At 42.4% G+C, this 16,981-nt stretch overlaps 1 protein-coding gene across 3 annotated transcripts in view; it reads left to right on the top strand.

Annotated features, from left to right (window-relative positions):
- LOC126458466 (pumilio homolog 2) overlaps positions 1 to 16,981 on the top strand; it is a 642,319-nt gene that overhangs the window by 552,491 nt on the left and 72,847 nt on the right. For all 3 annotated transcript variants that reach the window (XM_050095538.1, XM_050095540.1, XM_050095539.1), the window contains one exon: positions 16,418 to 16,514. In XM_050095538.1, coding sequence (XP_049951495.1) covers positions 16,418 to 16,514 — 97 coding nt within the window. The remainder of the gene's footprint in view (positions 1 to 16,417; positions 16,515 to 16,981) is intronic.

The following is a 16,981-nucleotide window of genomic DNA, read 5'->3' as shown; positions in this document are numbered from 1 at the left end:
ACGATTCTTACTGACCTGCTTCGATAGACTCAGCTCTTCAAATTTTCTCTTTGCAGGAGACAGAAAATTGTGAAATACTGATATCTATAGTTACGATTACTCTTTTTAATTAAATGCAATGAATCTTGAGTAATTTGCGCCGTGAATAGCTGCTCTCGTCTAGGAAGAGGAAATACACTGAGGGTAAAGTGACTGGCTTGAGATCCGCCTGCTGACGTGGAAATGGACTTGGCGGCGGCGGCAACGGCGGGGTGGTTATTTGTCTTTGGTGGTAGTGTGAGTTGGGCGGGGCGTGGCCGACGCTAATCAGCCGAGTGGGCCCCGCCCTGCGGAAATGAGCCGCCGCGGCCGTATCAGATCGCCCGCTACCGGCGCCAACGCCCTCCCCACCTGCCGCTTCTCCTCTGCCGCCCTCTTACCCTAAAGCGCTTAACGGCAGCCGAGACGAAAAATAAAGATAATCGTAAATTCGGCAAATTATAAATTAATACATCCGTGGGTGGTCGCGGTTACTACTCTAGTTTTGACTACCTGTACATTTTTCTCTCGATGTATACTGACGGGGAAAAAATGTCGCTATACGAAGGAGGAGTTGTGCGACATACAGGAAAGTTGGTAGACACATTTTTGCATCTGAAAGATGTCTGTTCAAATTTCGTGCCAGTCGCATAGAAGCGGAGCTAGTAGCGGCACTGTGAGATTGCAAATCAGGTTTGCTTTAAAAACGCTGTAATGTTCATTAGCGTTACTTACCTTTGAGATTGGACGTGGTGAGTTGACATTAGTAAAGAATGCTTTTAAAGCGGCAAAGACGCCATTATCAGAAACTCACGGAGCTTGAACGAGGTCGTGTAATAGGCCTGCGTGAAGTTGGATGTTCCTTCTCGGATTTTGCAGTAAGACTTGACAGGAATGTAGCAACTGTACATGACTGCAGGCAGCGATGGTCACGGGAATGTACGGCCGCAAGAAAACCGAGCCCTGGACGGCCACGTGGCACTACGAAGAAGGAAGACCATCGTGTTCGGCGTGTAGGTCTGGTGCATCGTATTGCATCTGCAGCAGCAATTTGACCAGCAGTAGGCAACACGGTGACAACGAGCTGTTACAGATCGATTACTTTGAGGACATCTTGGAACCAGGCGGCCTGTAGCGTGCATTCCACTGACACCAAACCACCGCCATTTGCGATTTCAGTGGTGTCAAGCGAGAGCTCATTTGAGTTCAAGGTGGAGGCCTGTTGTGTTTCCTGATGGAAGTTGGTTCTGCCTCGGTGCCAGTGGTGCAGTTGGTTAGGAGGAGGTAAGTTGAGGGCCTGCAACCAACATGTCTCCGTGCTAGATACACGTGACCTACACCTTGATTTATGGTCTGGGATGAGATTTCGTATGACAGCAGGAGCGCCGTCGTGGTTATCCCACGCAGGTTTGTACGTCAGTCTGGTGACCCGACCTGTTGTGCTGCCGTTCATGAACAGCAGCATTCCAGGGGGTGTTTTCCAACGGGATAACGCTCGCGAAAATAAAACAGCTGTAAATCAATATGCTCTACGGAGTGTCGACATGTTGGCTTGGCCTGCTTGGTCACCAGACATGTCCCCAGTTCGGCAAATATGGGGCATCGTCCGAAAACATCTCCAGAGTCATCCACATACAGCATTAAGTGTCCCTCTGTTGACCGACCAAGTGCAGCAGGCATGGAACTCCATCCCACAAAGTGACATGGCACCTGTACAACACAGTGCATGCACGTTTGCGTTCAATAGTCTGGCGGTTACGCAGATAATTAATGTACCAGCATTTCACATCTCGCACCTACAGTGACTTGTGATCTTGCTGTGTTAATCACTTAAATATTTTACCTAGACAAATGTAGTCCCGTATTTTCAACACTCTACATTAATAGTTTTTTGCTGCTGCGATTTTTTTCCGTGAGAGTAATCTTGACAGTTAAGCAGTATCTAATTGTTCTCACAGTGACTGCTTCGTTCCCGTTCCATGTTTTTTATCGATGCTCAGTCGGCAACATGTACCAGGAAATAGCGTGTAACACCTTTTCAGCTACTTTATATAGTATTTTACTATCGCGAATAAATTAGTGTTATTTCAGCGTGGTGAAGATGTGCAAAAATTTTTATAGAAGTGCACGCTCCAATGTGTAATTATTATTATCGATTTTAATATATTTAGAAGCAGCCAGTGTCTTTTGCTGCTCTTGCCAAACAGAGTGTTTGTGGCCATCTCTTGCAGTAAAAAGATTGTCTACGAGGAATGACATTATTCTCTCTAAGAGTTTAGTCCATATTCTGCAAGGGCGTTGATAACCTTGCCATTGAACGTCCTGAAACCAAGAACATCCACTATAAAGGTACATTCTAGCGAAGCAATTGAACAGTGATTGTGAAGTTAGAACCTCCAAAATCCATCATATTCCGTAGTCTCTCACTCTCTCTCTCTGCCCAGGCCATATAAACGTAAAATTTGTTTCCTGATTATTTCACGCAGCTTTATCCGTGTGAAAGCAAGAAACATTACAGAATGATAACGGAACGTAAGGCATTAGTTCGTGTATGTACTTCATATTTTATGAATTTTACCAACGCCACATCAACCACATCATCTTCATACTGTCAAACTTTCATTTGAATGAAAGAATTTCGATACAAGATTAAAGTTTAATTAAGAGATGAAAGGAGAACCGATAATTTAAACGAAAGTGTTTTGCACTATAAACGAATAGTCAGTCGCATATTACACTGTTAGAGAATGGGCAAGTCAATGGCTGACGGAGCGGTGCATGCGTATTTACCAACCACCTTATACAGTAGGCGTCATATGAAACTGACATTTCTTGAAGTAGATGTAAGGATAATTCTCAGATTCCAAAGTGACGTAGTTATGCGTATTCGTCATTATTATTGTTTCAGTGGTCGTCGCGTGAAGTCTAACGGATAAGAGAAATTCGGCGTACTGATATTGAGAAATTGCACTTGATCGGCATGTTTTAAATGTAAATAAATGAATTACAGTGAAGATTTTAATTTTGCATTCGGTTAGTAGAAACGTGAACTAGGGGCTGCTCGTTTTTAATTTCCATTGTGAATTTTTCGCACAATTCCGATGCTTGTTTTGGACGTACTGAATGTGTGCGCATTTGTCTCAGTCAGGCTTCGTCGGGTGAAGAGGGTACAACTCGAGGGCGTCATCCTTCACAGGCTTGACCCTCTTTCAGGAGACGGGTAGGTGTCGAGCCAGGCTAATGAGAGGGGCCGGTGAGAGTGGCCATTGTGCTGCACCTGTTGTTACCCGAGCACAATGCCGGCCGCCCTTTTACTAAACACTAGTCCGCAGCTTCCGAAACTTGCAACGAGATCATGACTGTCGACGCAGAGCAGATTAGAGACAGGTCGCAAGTGAAACCTGCGACTTGCGAGACAAAGCACTGGATTCTTGTGTATAGTAACATACTGTTAGGCTCACTGAGATTTTTGTTGGTCAGAAACATGTAGATATTTTTAAAATGTTAACCTTTCTTTACTTAAAGAGATAACAACCAGCTTCTTTTTATGTGGCTTTATTTATGCAATGACGTATTACGGTTTTTTACGTGTCTTCAAAAGTGACTGGTTACTAAATTTCTCCAACGAGTTTAATTCTCAGCCATGGAGCTCAATCACAAGTAATGATTAGTAATGATAAATTAATCTGCCTTTCTTGGAAAATAAAATGTTAACACAAAGTAATAGGGTACTACGATTTTAGAGAAATGCCAAAAACGCTTGACTTTGTAAATATTGTAGCAGTTTTGCGTGTTCCCGCATTTGACTACGCCGAAGAGCATCGGTAATAGTTTCAAAGTAACCTACAATTGTAGCTGATGCAGTGGCTTAGCGAACAGGCGTCCTTGTCAAGACGCTTTACTACACCCTCCACCCCCAGCCGGCGCCCGGCGTACGATACTGCCGAGGCGCCAGCCCCCCCCCCCCCCCTTTCCAGAAACACATACGATAATATAATAGAATTTACTGTAATAATAATAAAAATATATTTCCTGGAAAATCTTGTCTGTCTTTGATACCATTTGGCGCTCCTCTGCAGGAGGCGCTGGGGGCCTGCCCCCCCCCCCCCCCTCTCTCTCACACACACACACACACACACACACACACACACACACACACACACACTCATTCGCTTCGCTACTGAGCCGAAGTTGTTGAAGGACGCTAGTGCGGCGCTTGAACGCAAAGTAACTAGTTCATATCGTGGCGGTGGAACAAACGCTCGCTACGTATGCGGTGCAGGAAGCTTAGGCTATTAACGATACCATCTGCCACATAGTACTCAACAGTTTTTCGTACGTTACCCAATGAAGTCTGCCTGCCAGTAGCCTAAGATGTGCTACATTTTTAGTTACTAGCTCTCTTCTTACTTCCTGCAGTTCTTAGTGGTACAAAGAGCTGCCATACTCCTTAGCCACCTCCTACCCTCGTTTACTGATACTAATCAGGTTGTGTTCTGATTTTTTTTTTTTTTTTTTTTTTTACTTCGTCATTGGAACCTGTCGCTGTATTTTGCTAACTTTGCGAAACAATTAATACCGATTTTTTTAAGTGATAGGACGTGAGTTATGTCTTTTCTTCGATTCCCTGTGCTCAGTGTATCTGGACCCGTAGCTCTTAGAGCCTTCGAAAATGGGTCTACTGTAACCTATTTTTTGTGAATTTGAGTTTTATGGCTTTTGTATTCAGTTAAAATACGTTCGCTTCCTTAATTGCTGTTCTCTTTTTGCAAACTGAATACTGTCGCGCAGTCGTATACCAATGCGAGATATTTTTCATTTGTTTTTGGTGCCGTCATTCACGAGGTGCATTGAATATAAATCTCATTTCCGGAATAAAACTTAAAGTCGACGACGTAATAAGAGTTTGTCATCAAAGCGTAGACAGTAACAAGGACGCTTGCAAAGCCTGCCACAACATAGACTGAAAGGCACAGTTGCCTAGAATTGCGACAGCAGTGAAGTATTGTCATAGAAACGTAAGCAAAATCGCTTTACATGACTGATGATAGTAGACGCTCGAAGCAGTCACTCCAAGCACCCTTCATCTGTCACGGATTATCTCATGCCGATCAAGCCGTAATGCTCTGCTCAGAGATAGGTGAAACTTCAAGCTCTAACCATCTTTGTTCTCATGTGCAAGAAGTCTCCACGTGTCTTCTTTACTTACATGTCTTTAATCTGCTATATTGGGGGGGGGGGGGGGGTTAAACATTACCTTTAGCGTAGATAGCATATCGGACGTCTGGTTTTAGTCTTACATTTTTTACTGCTGTCTCATTTAGTAGACGCACAAATAGGTGTCTTTGAAGTGGGACAAGCTGCTTTTCTCAGTTATTTCCCAAGGATACTGTTCCGGTATGAAACAACCCGTGAGTTTAGGCGGGAAACCTAGAAGTAGATCATATTTGCCCTGAAAGCCAATTTTATGACTAGGTTAATGTCATTTATATTATAAATTCGATAGCAACACTCATTCTCACAAGATACCCTTTAGTGTATATTTCTGTAGTCGTTTTAGAAGAGGTTACTCCTCCCTCCCAATTTTTTACGATACTTTCTCGTCAAGAACTGGTGGGCTAATTCCACGCAACGTCCGGAAAGCGTCTATAGGCGATCAGATTACCTGTAAAAAAGGGACAGAATTTTTCTTGGCGTTCTGAGCGTCCTCACAGTCTACAGGAACTGCCCCTCTAGTAATTAAAATGTTTGCAGTCAGGCACAGGCTTCCTCCGGAAGCAGCTTTCTGACAAGTGAACGGTCCCCTTGGCGTGCGTAGGCGTTTCCTCGCCCATCCACTTTGCGCCGAGCCGCTTCAGTCATCAGTCTTTCCAAGTACTCTCGACTGCTGTGGGGCTCTATGTTCGGTGTAGTAACTCGTCGTGCGCTGCGCATTGTGAGTTACACGATGTAGCCCAAGGCGTGTCATCGTTACAACCAGAAAACACCGGTTACCTGCAAAGTGCCGAGCTCACGCGAGAACAAGGCGTGGTCACAGTAGCGGTCGCTCGATACACGACTCGAGTATCACCACCATACATTTTTTTGGCTATCTACGCTAGTCTGAAATTATTTTGCCTCGTCTTTCCTAAGATTGATTTTAAATAACAAACCCTGCAATTCATCTGGATATTATTTGCAGCGATGTCAGTATCTAGTCGACACACTAAGAAAGATGATATATGTACAGTGTTACTATAAGTAACAAAGGAAGACCTGCCTCAGTTTAAAATATGAACAAACTTTTTCGATCACATGAAGATGATATAGTTAAGAATTAGTTCTGTCAAGTTGTTTAATGCTTGTGTTCGCCCTAAGTGAGAGCAGTAGCCTCCTGTGGAACGTGAGTATTCTTAAACCTACAAGCCTTATGTAAAGCTCCCTACATAAAAACATTTGCTGCTGCTTCGAGGAAGCATTGGTTTCGAGGTCTTTTCAGCCATTAAAAACCACGTACTTGATTCTGCTATGTATGAAGTCTGAAATGCAATTGTACACTTGTAAAAATGTAAACAAGTATTCAGCTACGAAACGTCACCGCAGAACTGTGTCGAAGGCTATCCGGAAGTCAAGAAACACACAAGTCTAAGCTCCACTGCCTCCAGCCTTCTGGATCTCTTGATAGAACAAAGCAGGCTCTTTCACATGATTGGCCCTCGACGAGATTATGTTGATTTCTTCAGAGAGGTTATTTCGGATCCTTGGAAAATCGCCATATGCGAGTGCAAGATACTTTTATTCTGCAGCAGATCTGTATTGATAAGATAGATTAGTGGTCTGCGCATCTGTCTTGTCAACCTTGCTTAAAGAGTAGAGCGACCTACGAATTTTTCTAATCACCTGAGAACCGCTGTTGCTCAAGTACCTACGGTGGACTGTTCCGTGCAGAAGTATCAGTTCTTCCATATGCTCCGTAAGAATCTAACGGGTACCTCATCAGATCCACCGATCTCCCCTATATCAAGCTTCTTTGTTTTTCAAATTCCAACCGCAGGACAGGGATCGACTGTAGATACTGTCTTATGATCTTCGCTGAAGCAATTCCTAAACACATAATTATTTTAGCTTCCTTTTTATCCTCGGTTATGTTAATGACCATATGGCCGGCCGGTGGTGTGGCCGTGCGGTTCTAGGCGCTTCAGTCTGGAACCGCGTGTCCGCTACGGTCGCAGGTTCGAATCCTGCCTCGGGCATGGATGTGTGTGATGTCCTTAGGTTAGTTAGGTTTAAGTAGTTCTAAGTTCTAGGGGACTGATGACCTCAGATGTTGAGTCCCATAGTGCTCAGAGCCATTTGAGCGACCATGTGTATAGACAACACTGTTTCATTATTTGTTTAACATTGTATGAGAACATTTAGTTTTTTCTGGCAACCCGACAGGCAGTACGTTTCTTTCGAATTCATTGAAATGTTTTTGCGTAGATACTTTCAAATTTATTTGGGCTTGATTCAGTTTTTTTGTCGTAAATGATTTGGTTTCTTTGAACATGTTGTAGGTAACTTTCAAATATTATTGAACCATGTTTAGTGGTACCATAGTTAACTATATTCCTCGGCACAAATTTATTTAACAAGTGGTTACCTGCCTCAGAATTTGCGCCATGTACTCGTATTTACACTTCCCTCTCTAGATCTAAATGTTACCTATTGAATGCTCAACTTGTTTCTCATCATCTTGCTATCGCCCACCTTACATTTCGTAACTTTTTGCAACACTCTTCACTATTGACGCTATAATAGCCTTGTCACAGATTCCTTTGTTTACACTGAAACTAAAAGTTCGAACACTTTCGCCACTAGATGTAATACGTTTCACTCGCGGCTGAGTTATTCAATAACGCGAACACGGTAGGTTTCATGATACGCATTTTGTACATCATATGAATTTTTGTCGTTGCAACCCGTCCTAAACACTCACGACTGAAGGTCTAGAAATCCAGATTTGGAAGTGTTCTCGGACATAGAGCGTGGGGGACAGCTGCCCCGATGTAGCCTTGCCCCACCCGTTCCGCAAAACCCACGTGCGCGGCTGGCTGTCTTTATATGGCGATCACATCCGGCCCGCTCGTCTGCCGCCCACAGCTTCTGTGCGCCTTCCACGGGACTTAAGTGTCCCAGTCGGTGCTCCTAAAACTTCACTACTCTGTGCTGATAGGTGAGAAATTAGACACCGTATTTGTTAACGCTTTACTAGCCTCTGGAACACCGACACAGCCAGTTCACAATTATAGGACTGCCGTTCAATTGAGGACATCTTCTGTGTATTTGCTACCGGTCGGTAGCAGTTCTGGTTGAATTTCGTATGGCAGTGGCTATTACGCACTGCCTCCAGTTCCCGTTGCCAGCAAAGTTTCGTTTTGTATCACGTGTTTAAAGCAGTAGCGTTGCGGCTTCGGTATGTATTAGGTTGGTGCATAAGTTCGTGGGGTTTCTCCAGTAGTTTAATACACACAACAGATACACATACATACTTTAGTCATCGATAATATACATCGAAGCGCCAAAGAAAGTGATATAGGCATGCGTATTCAAATACAGAGATATGTAAACTGGCAAAATAGGGCGCTGCGGTCGGCAACGCCGATACAAGATAACTGTCTGGCGCAGTTGTTAGATCGGTTACTCCTGCTACAGTGGCAGGTTATCAAGATTTAAGTGAGTTTTGAATGTGGTGTCATAGTCGGCGCACGAGCGGTGGGGCACAGCATCTCCGAGGTAGCGATGAAGTCGGGGACATTCCCGTACGACTATTTCACGAGTGTACCGTGAATATCAACAAAAGCAAAACTAGGATAATGGAATGTAGTCAAATTAAGTCGGGTGATGCTGAGGGAATTAGATTAGGAAATGAGACACTCAAAGGTGTTTTGCTATTTGGGGAGCAAAATAACTGATGATGGTCGAAGTAGAGATGATATAAAATGTAGGCTGGCAATGGCAAGGAAAGAGTTTCTGAAGAAGAGAAATTTGTTAACATCGAGTATAGATTTAAGTGTCAGGAAGTCGTTTCTGAAAGTATTTGTATGGAGTGTAGCCATGTATGGAAATGAAACATGGACGATAACTAGTTTGGGCAAGAAGGGAATAGAAGCTTTCGAAATTTGGTGTTACAGAAGAATGCTGAAGATTAGATGGGTAGATCACATAACTAATGAGGAGGTATTCAATAGAATTGGGGAGAAGAGGAGTTTGTGGCACAACTTGACTAGAAAAAGGGATCGATTGGTAGGACATGTTCTGAGGCATTAAGGGATCACCAATTTAGTACTGGAGGGCAGCGTGGAGGGTAAAAATCGTAGAGGGAGACCAAGAGATGAATACAGAAAGCAGATTCAGAAGGATGTAGGTTGCAGTAGTTACTGGGAGATGAAGAAGCTTGCACAGGATAGAGTAGCATGGAGAGCTGCATCAAACCAGTCACAGGACTGAAGACCACCACAACAACAACAGCAACAACCTTGAATATCAGGAATCTGGTAAAACATCAAATCTCCGACATCGTTGCGGCTGGAAAAAGATCCTGCAAGAACGGGACGACGACGACTGAAGAGAAACGTACAAAGTGGCAGAAGCGCAGCCCTTCCGCAAATTGCTGCAGGTTTCAGTGCTGGGCCATCAGCAAGTGTCAGCGCGCGAACCATTCAACGAAACATCATCGATATGGGCTTTCGGAGCCGAAAGTCGACTCGTGTACTCTTGATGTCTGCACGACAAAAAGCATTACGTCTCGCCTGGGCCCGTCAACACCGACATTGGACTGTTAATGACTGGAAACATGTTGCCTTGCCGGACGATTCTCTTTTCAAATTGTATCGAGCGGATGGACGTGTATAGGTATGGAGACAACCTTATGAATCCATGGACCTTACATGTCAGTAGGCGACTGTTCAAGCTGGTGGAGGCACTGTGAAGGCATGGCACGTGCGCAGTCGGCATGGGACCCCTGATATGTCTAGATATCACTCTCGACAGGTGACACGTACGTAAGCATCCTCTCTGATCACCTGCATCCATTCACGTCCATTGTCCATTCCAGCGGACGCTAACGCTGGGATATCTTTTCGATTCTGCGACAGCAAAATCACGTAGTTTTGAGGCGAAGAACTCGTCGAGCCATGTTCGGAGCGCATTTTCGTCTGGAAAGAGAGTTCCTTGAAGGTTGTTCGATAGAGAGGGGAAAAGTCGAAAATACGAGGACGCAAGGTCAGGCAAATAAGATGAGTGCGGAATGACTTCCCAACCCAACTCTGTTTTTTGTCACTCCAGCTTATTGCGGACGGAAGTTATCACTACAAGCAGTCTTTCTGGTCGTTGTTCTTGGACTGCGACTACAAGACATCTTATTTGTTAACAGTAAACGTCAGCAGTGATTGTTACAGCTCGGAGAAGCAATTCGTGATATACCACTACGTCGCTGTTCCACCAGATGCATAGCATTATCATCAGTGGATGCTAGCTGGTTTCCTTGTGTTAGCATAAAGACACTATTTCTCGTCACCATAATATGATACGGGATAGGAATGGTTGGTGCTGTTGATGAACCAATTGATGACGAGCAAGCAGGACGTACATACGGTACGCCCACCCGCTGATTTTTTGTGATTTTGACGTAGGGGATTTGCTAGTTCTCGAGTACACCGATATGTAGCATTGTGGATTAATGCGTTTAAACCATTTTCATCAAATCCCGAAGGTCTTCTTGAATGTTTTTCTATTTTCTTGCCGTGCTCTGTCCAGTGGCACAAATGTTTCCGGCTGCCTCCGATGCTGTCACCCCTCTATTGAACTCAAGCAGAACATGTCGGAAATGTTCCGATTTCTCCATTTGGCACTCCATTTTCTATCGTCCACAGTTTCATTCACTATCTCCACATGACAATATAAAAACTCAAATAGCGACAGTAAACTACAAATAAAAGATGACAATCTATGAATAAACTTGTAGCAACCGGTATACCAACATGTAAAACAAAAACTCGCGCACCAACCGAAAATAAGTGAATTTTTCTGTAACAGATTCTCTTGTGCAGATCTTGGGTTTCCCGCACTTTACTTCATTGTCATCTGGCCGTGTCTGTGACTACAATAATTAAGTCCCCCCAACGGGAATGGTTCGCTCTTGTATTCCATTCTTTGCTGCACTCGCTGCAAGTAGGTCGGCCTTCACATTCCTCAGAATCCTGGCAGTAGCAGCTATTTGTATGGGAAATACTAACTCCTATAGCCCTTACCATTGAATGTTGGCAACGCGAGTAGCGACTCAGTTATTATTGCAATTTGGTCACCATGGATCATCATACTGCATCTTAGCTCTCTTTCGATGCCAGAGTGTTAACGCCGTGTAAACTTAACGCTTCTTTCGATAGGTGGGATCTGCGTAGGCGCAACCAATGGAATCATATTTTAAGGCGGCATTTCATTGTTGGATTAAGTAGTTTCCTTTTTGCTGTTAAGTTGAATTTTTTGTATAACTCGGAGAATTTAAAAAAATAACAAGCAAAAAATGGTTCAAATGATTCTGAGCACTATGGGTCTTAACATCTAAGGTCATCAGTCCCCTAGAACTTAGAACTACTTAAACCTAACTAACCTAAGGATAAAACACACCTCCATGCCCGAGGCAGGATTCGAACCTGCGACCGTAGCGGTCACGCGGTTCCAGACTGTAGCGCCTGGAACCGCTCGGCCACTCTAGCCGGCAAAATAACAAGCATTTTCGTTGCTCCGCGAAAGAAAGAAAGAAAGGAATTTACAGTGCCGATTTTGGAAGAGAACAACATAACGTGCGTGAAAAATTAATAGCATGATTTGTGGCATCACTGACGCAGAATAATCGGTAGTCAAGTGTTGAATTGAAGGTGAAATAACGTAACCATCAATTAATACACGCTAATACTAAAATCGAAGTCAGTGTGCCAGAACGATAACTTCGCTAAAAAGTTTATTTCCTTTGGTCTGTAATGGCATAGAGAATTCCCGAGGTGTAAAATATCTCATTTTTATGTAGGAGGAGGATAGAGTGAGGTGAGAGTACTATCGCAGCAGACGAAGACTCGTTGTTGATGTAAATTAGTGTTTGTATGAACGAATAAATCCAATAGTGATGAATATAATCGAAAGAACAAACATCCGTTTCGTATTTCACTTCCTGCTAGATGTTCATAAACTTCATGACAGAGAAAGATGTTTTTAACTAAAAATTGCCGACTCACCGCCGTATCGACGGGTGTAGTTTTTGGATCGGAAATCAAAAAACAGGTAGCTTAGGGTAAAAAATTAGCCCATCTACCTGAGGGGTTAGTCTACAACGGTTCAGCTGTTTTCTTTGTCCCTCGGTAGCTCAGAGAACAACTACATCCAGTTCCAGAATTTTTATATCGAGAAAATAGTTCAGTTGTCAACAATGCAAAAGGAACGTTTGACCACATTAATTGAAAACATCTGACAACATGTAGGGTAGGTAACATTTTAAATGTTTCTCAGTTGTTTTAATCTTGTTGCGTATCGGTGAATACAGTCGCTCAGAGTCCTAGTTCGGACGGATTGATCACTTTACTGTGGCGTCTTAATTATTGTTTGGTCATTCCCCATCACATCAGAAAATCATATTATGTAGTTGCTGTCTTCTCACTATTGCTTGCAGAAGATGGCAGTGTTAAAACGTCCGTGAAGAGAAGTATCATGACCCCCGCAGTTTGTTCTACTGTTCATGTTTTTTCTTATCTAGAGTCATATTCGTGAGAAACTGTTAAAGGAAACACTGTTGCCTAAAAATCCAGGAATACTACTAACGTGTTTCTTCGCTTCGTACGATGCAGTGAACGTCTGTGACCCGCGAAAGTGGACCATTTCCGATTGTGGAAACTTGTGCGTTCTTATAAGCTGGGGACGATATTTCACAAATTGAGTTGAGTAGAGGTGCGACACGAAGGCTGAGGAACTCACGACTCCTCTGCGAGGCAACCTCGTGAGCGCGAAAGTCGTGGAGCCCGCAGCTTTGTGCTAGGCCGTCGACCCACGCGCTGCCCTGCTCGTCAGCGGGCGACCATCTCCGTAGCTGGCGGCGTCGTAATCGCGTGCGGAAGCGCAACAGTAAAACAGCAGGTAATGTGATACCTGTTGTAACGTTATTTGGGAACTACAGTGAATCACAGTTTTGTGCAACAGCAACTGTAAAATTTGTTGAAAATACACAGGGAAAATATTCAATTGCACCTCATCTTCTCATTATAGAGTACGAACCAGATGGCTTATCAGATATATTCGCGCACTGCGTTCTTTATCATTTACATTATGTCACTTCTTCATTTACATTTCACATATTTTATGGGCATCAGTGGCTGACAGACTCTGCGCATTCAGAAACAGCACGAGTGGGCGAGTGTAACTTAAATATTCTTGGCATATTCGTTATCTTGTGTATTAACCACAGCCATATTGCACATGAACATTGTTGTTGTCTCTAGCATTGATGTCTGTCTTTCACAGATAAATCAAATGAGTCAGTGTACCTGTCAACCATCTGTTCCTTCAACATTGTTAATGCACTCGCTCTGTGAAGGCTATATATATATATATATATATATATATATATATATATATATATATATATACGCTCAGAAAGTGGGGCATTACTTTTTTAGTTGACAAGGATAGCATGCACGTTAGAGAATGGGGTTTGGTGAAAGAACTGAGTGATGGCGTCGTTAGAGACGTACCATCATCAGAGAGTTTACGAGATGAATTTAGCATGCATTAAAATAGCATCAAATTTTTGTAGTGGCTTGGTAACTGAGAGTGTACTTTGCAATATAGGTACAATTAAATCTTGAGTTCAGTAAGAGTACTATAACATATTTCTGTCAGCATCAAAAAATGGTTGCTTGTACAACCACAAATAAAGAAAAAGACTGCTGAAGTTCGTTAGATGCTAGTTTATGGACATACATGTTAAACTGCTTCCTGCTGTTCTAAGTGACAATTGACCTTCTGTTTACTCTCCCTGATCACTCACAAAGATGTGAGAAGGCTGCGGATTAGTTTTTAGGGACACACATTCTCTGCTGATATGCATATGCCCTGTCGGTATGCCGAATTTTCCAAATGCAGTGTTTGATGAGCAATTTAGGAGCTAATTTAAATTGTGCTTGAATTGTTATAGAACAATCACGCAATTTCAAAACTCGAGGACACGGTTAAAATCCATTTCCTCGGTCATTGGATTTTCATCTTGCCTATTTTCTAACATGGTAAACTGTGCTCAATGTGGATCACAGCTAAGAAGAAAAACTAATATTTGATATGAGATGAGATACTAGTGTAAGTGAAGCTGTGAGGATGGGTTGCGAGTCATGCTTGGGTAGCTCTGTCGGTAGAGGCGAAGGTCCCGTGTATGAGTCCTGTTCCAGAACACACTTTTAATCTGCCGGGAAGTTTCAGTATTTGAGGATGTTATGGGAATAAGTTTCCTTCAATTGATTGGAAACTAAATTTAACTTTGGTAAGGCTTTGCAATGTTCATGATTCAAGAACAATTTTTTACTAATGTTTCGATGATATCACTCTTAAGAATTGTAAATCATGTAAATAAATCTGTATGTGTCTAAAGCATTTTAAGTCCATTGTTTTTATCTATTTGTCTTCTGTTTTGTGGTTAAACTGAATCAAGCTGGTACTCAGCTTTTGTCAGAAGTAAAAATAGGAAAAGAATAAGGAAAAAGAGAGGAGGACTGGGACTAAACTCTCAGAGTATTAACTTGGGCCAGTATGCATCGGCTATCTTATGACTACGACAACCGATTCCATTGAAAATGAAGTGAAATGATTACATGGCATTTTTGAGGTGCTAAACTAATATTTTCCACTTTTTGAGGGTATCTGTTGGATAGGGACCCATCATGGTAAATGGCTTAAGGGTGAAATACCTGACATAGTACACTACTGGGTGGTTGCTATTAAACTTTCCCTACTTGAGAGGGCCTCCATGAAAAACAAGTGACTGTAGTACAGTGAAACTTTGTGGCAACATTTGTAAGGACACGCAGAATAGATATATTGAATAAACAGTTAAAAGAAACACATTTTAATTTCCACATATCAGGGTAACGTTTGTTATTTGCGTACCATGTTCATGTTCCAGGTAACAAATGATGCTCAACGTGATGACTGTGCATCCATGACATCTTAGAATCATACTAGAGATTGCTCTGCTGCTGGCTGAAACATTCTCATTTGAGATTTTGGCTACATCCCTCACTATGCTCATCTTCAACCTCCAACATGTGTTAGTGTCCTATTTGTAAAACCCATTGTTCAGGTAACCCCACAGCCAGAAATCACACGGGTTCAAATCTGGTGATCTTGGTGGCCATGCAGTTTGAAATGATGAGCCAATGATTCACTTTTCTCCAAATGTGTTATGGAGTAACCGAGTGACCTCACGAGCATTGTGAAATGGAGCTTTATTGTGCATCAAAACAGTTGAGTGCAAAGCATTTCTCTCCCATACGGCAGGAATCAGTGTTGGTGAAGCAGATCACAGTAATGTGTGCCGTTCACACTGCATGTCATTGGTCCTGGGAATCAGAGTTCCTCCCTGTGTTACCGTACCAGTACCAGTGCCTAATGTCAAGTCATGAAACCAACACTACTAAGAGTGCAAGTCCTGCTGTGCGCAGTCTAAACGTCATTCTTATGAAGTTGGGTACTTGTGCAGTACGGTAAATAGTTTTTTACCTACACTGGCTCAGGTAGTTAAAGTTCCATTATAATCGCCCTGTGCATCACAGTTCAGTACATTGATTGATCACCATCCCAGCCTCGAGCGCTCCTCTTGTGAGTCTCTCTCTCTCTCTCTCTCTCTCTCTCTCTCTCTCTCTCTCTCTCTCTAAGCCTGATAGTATTCTAAGGTGCATTTGTATTTAAAACAAGGTGGTTTGCAGTTAGTGCATATTTATCAAAAAAATTGTAAAGTTGTTGTAATATGTTACACTGCCAAAGTTACTCAAATACAGTACACAGCCGGGAAAACATTCCGTAGTTGGTTTCATATTGTGCTGCATTTTTAGACAATCTGTTCTAGACCATGACCATTGTGAGTACATAATTTTGGTGTCCACAAATGTGTTAGCGCATCTGATTCAATTGTGTTCAACGTATCTTAGCAAATATGTTCTATAAAATGCTTTCATCAGTCACTCTGAGCATAATTGCTTAATGTCATACGTAAGGTGGCATCTAGAACAGGAACACACAATAATAATAATATGGGTAGCACCTAAAATATTACAGTTTAAATTACTGGATGTTGAAGAACAGTGCGTGGTCTTCAAGCTATTAACAGTAATTTATTTATTCACAGCAACTGTTCCGCAGTCAGCAGCAGCAACAAGCTACGCCTCAACAGTTGCTCTTGCAGCAACAACAGTACCTAGCAACACAACAGCAGCAGCAACTTGGTGAGTTTACAGTTTTAATTTAATGTTACTCTGCACTAAACTTTCAGGGTCCTTCTTAAAAAGAGTTTAGAAAAATCTTTTCATCTTTTAAAACCAGTTCATAGGAATGAAGTGTACAGCATTCATAGTAAATGTAAGATCTACTGCCTCCTTTTTTATGGTCTATTTGTCATTGGAAAGCTGTTGACTTGTACATATTGTAAACAATTAATTGATTTACTCAGAAACTTAAAGACCAGAAATGCTAACATTTTCAAATTTTCATTTTCCTCATATGTTACTTATATTGTACATATTTTGTGTACCGGTGAAATTGTACATATCCATTTTCAAATTATTTGTTTAGTTACATTTACTTGAAGTAGCATGTTGACTCCATAACAGTTGTGCGCACCAGTAACAATAAGTGTAGAATGTCTTAGCAGTTGCATTACTGAAATTTCACAGATGGTGCTACAGAGTTGTAC

Source organism: Schistocerca serialis, chromosome 2 (assembly GCF_023864345.2).
Source record: "Schistocerca serialis cubense isolate TAMUIC-IGC-003099 chromosome 2, iqSchSeri2.2, whole genome shotgun sequence".
Taxonomy (NCBI): Eukaryota; Metazoa; Arthropoda; class Insecta; order Orthoptera; family Acrididae; genus Schistocerca; species Schistocerca serialis.
The sequence above is the reverse complement of the archived record's forward strand: the minus strand, read 5'-3'. Positions and strand labels throughout refer to the sequence as shown.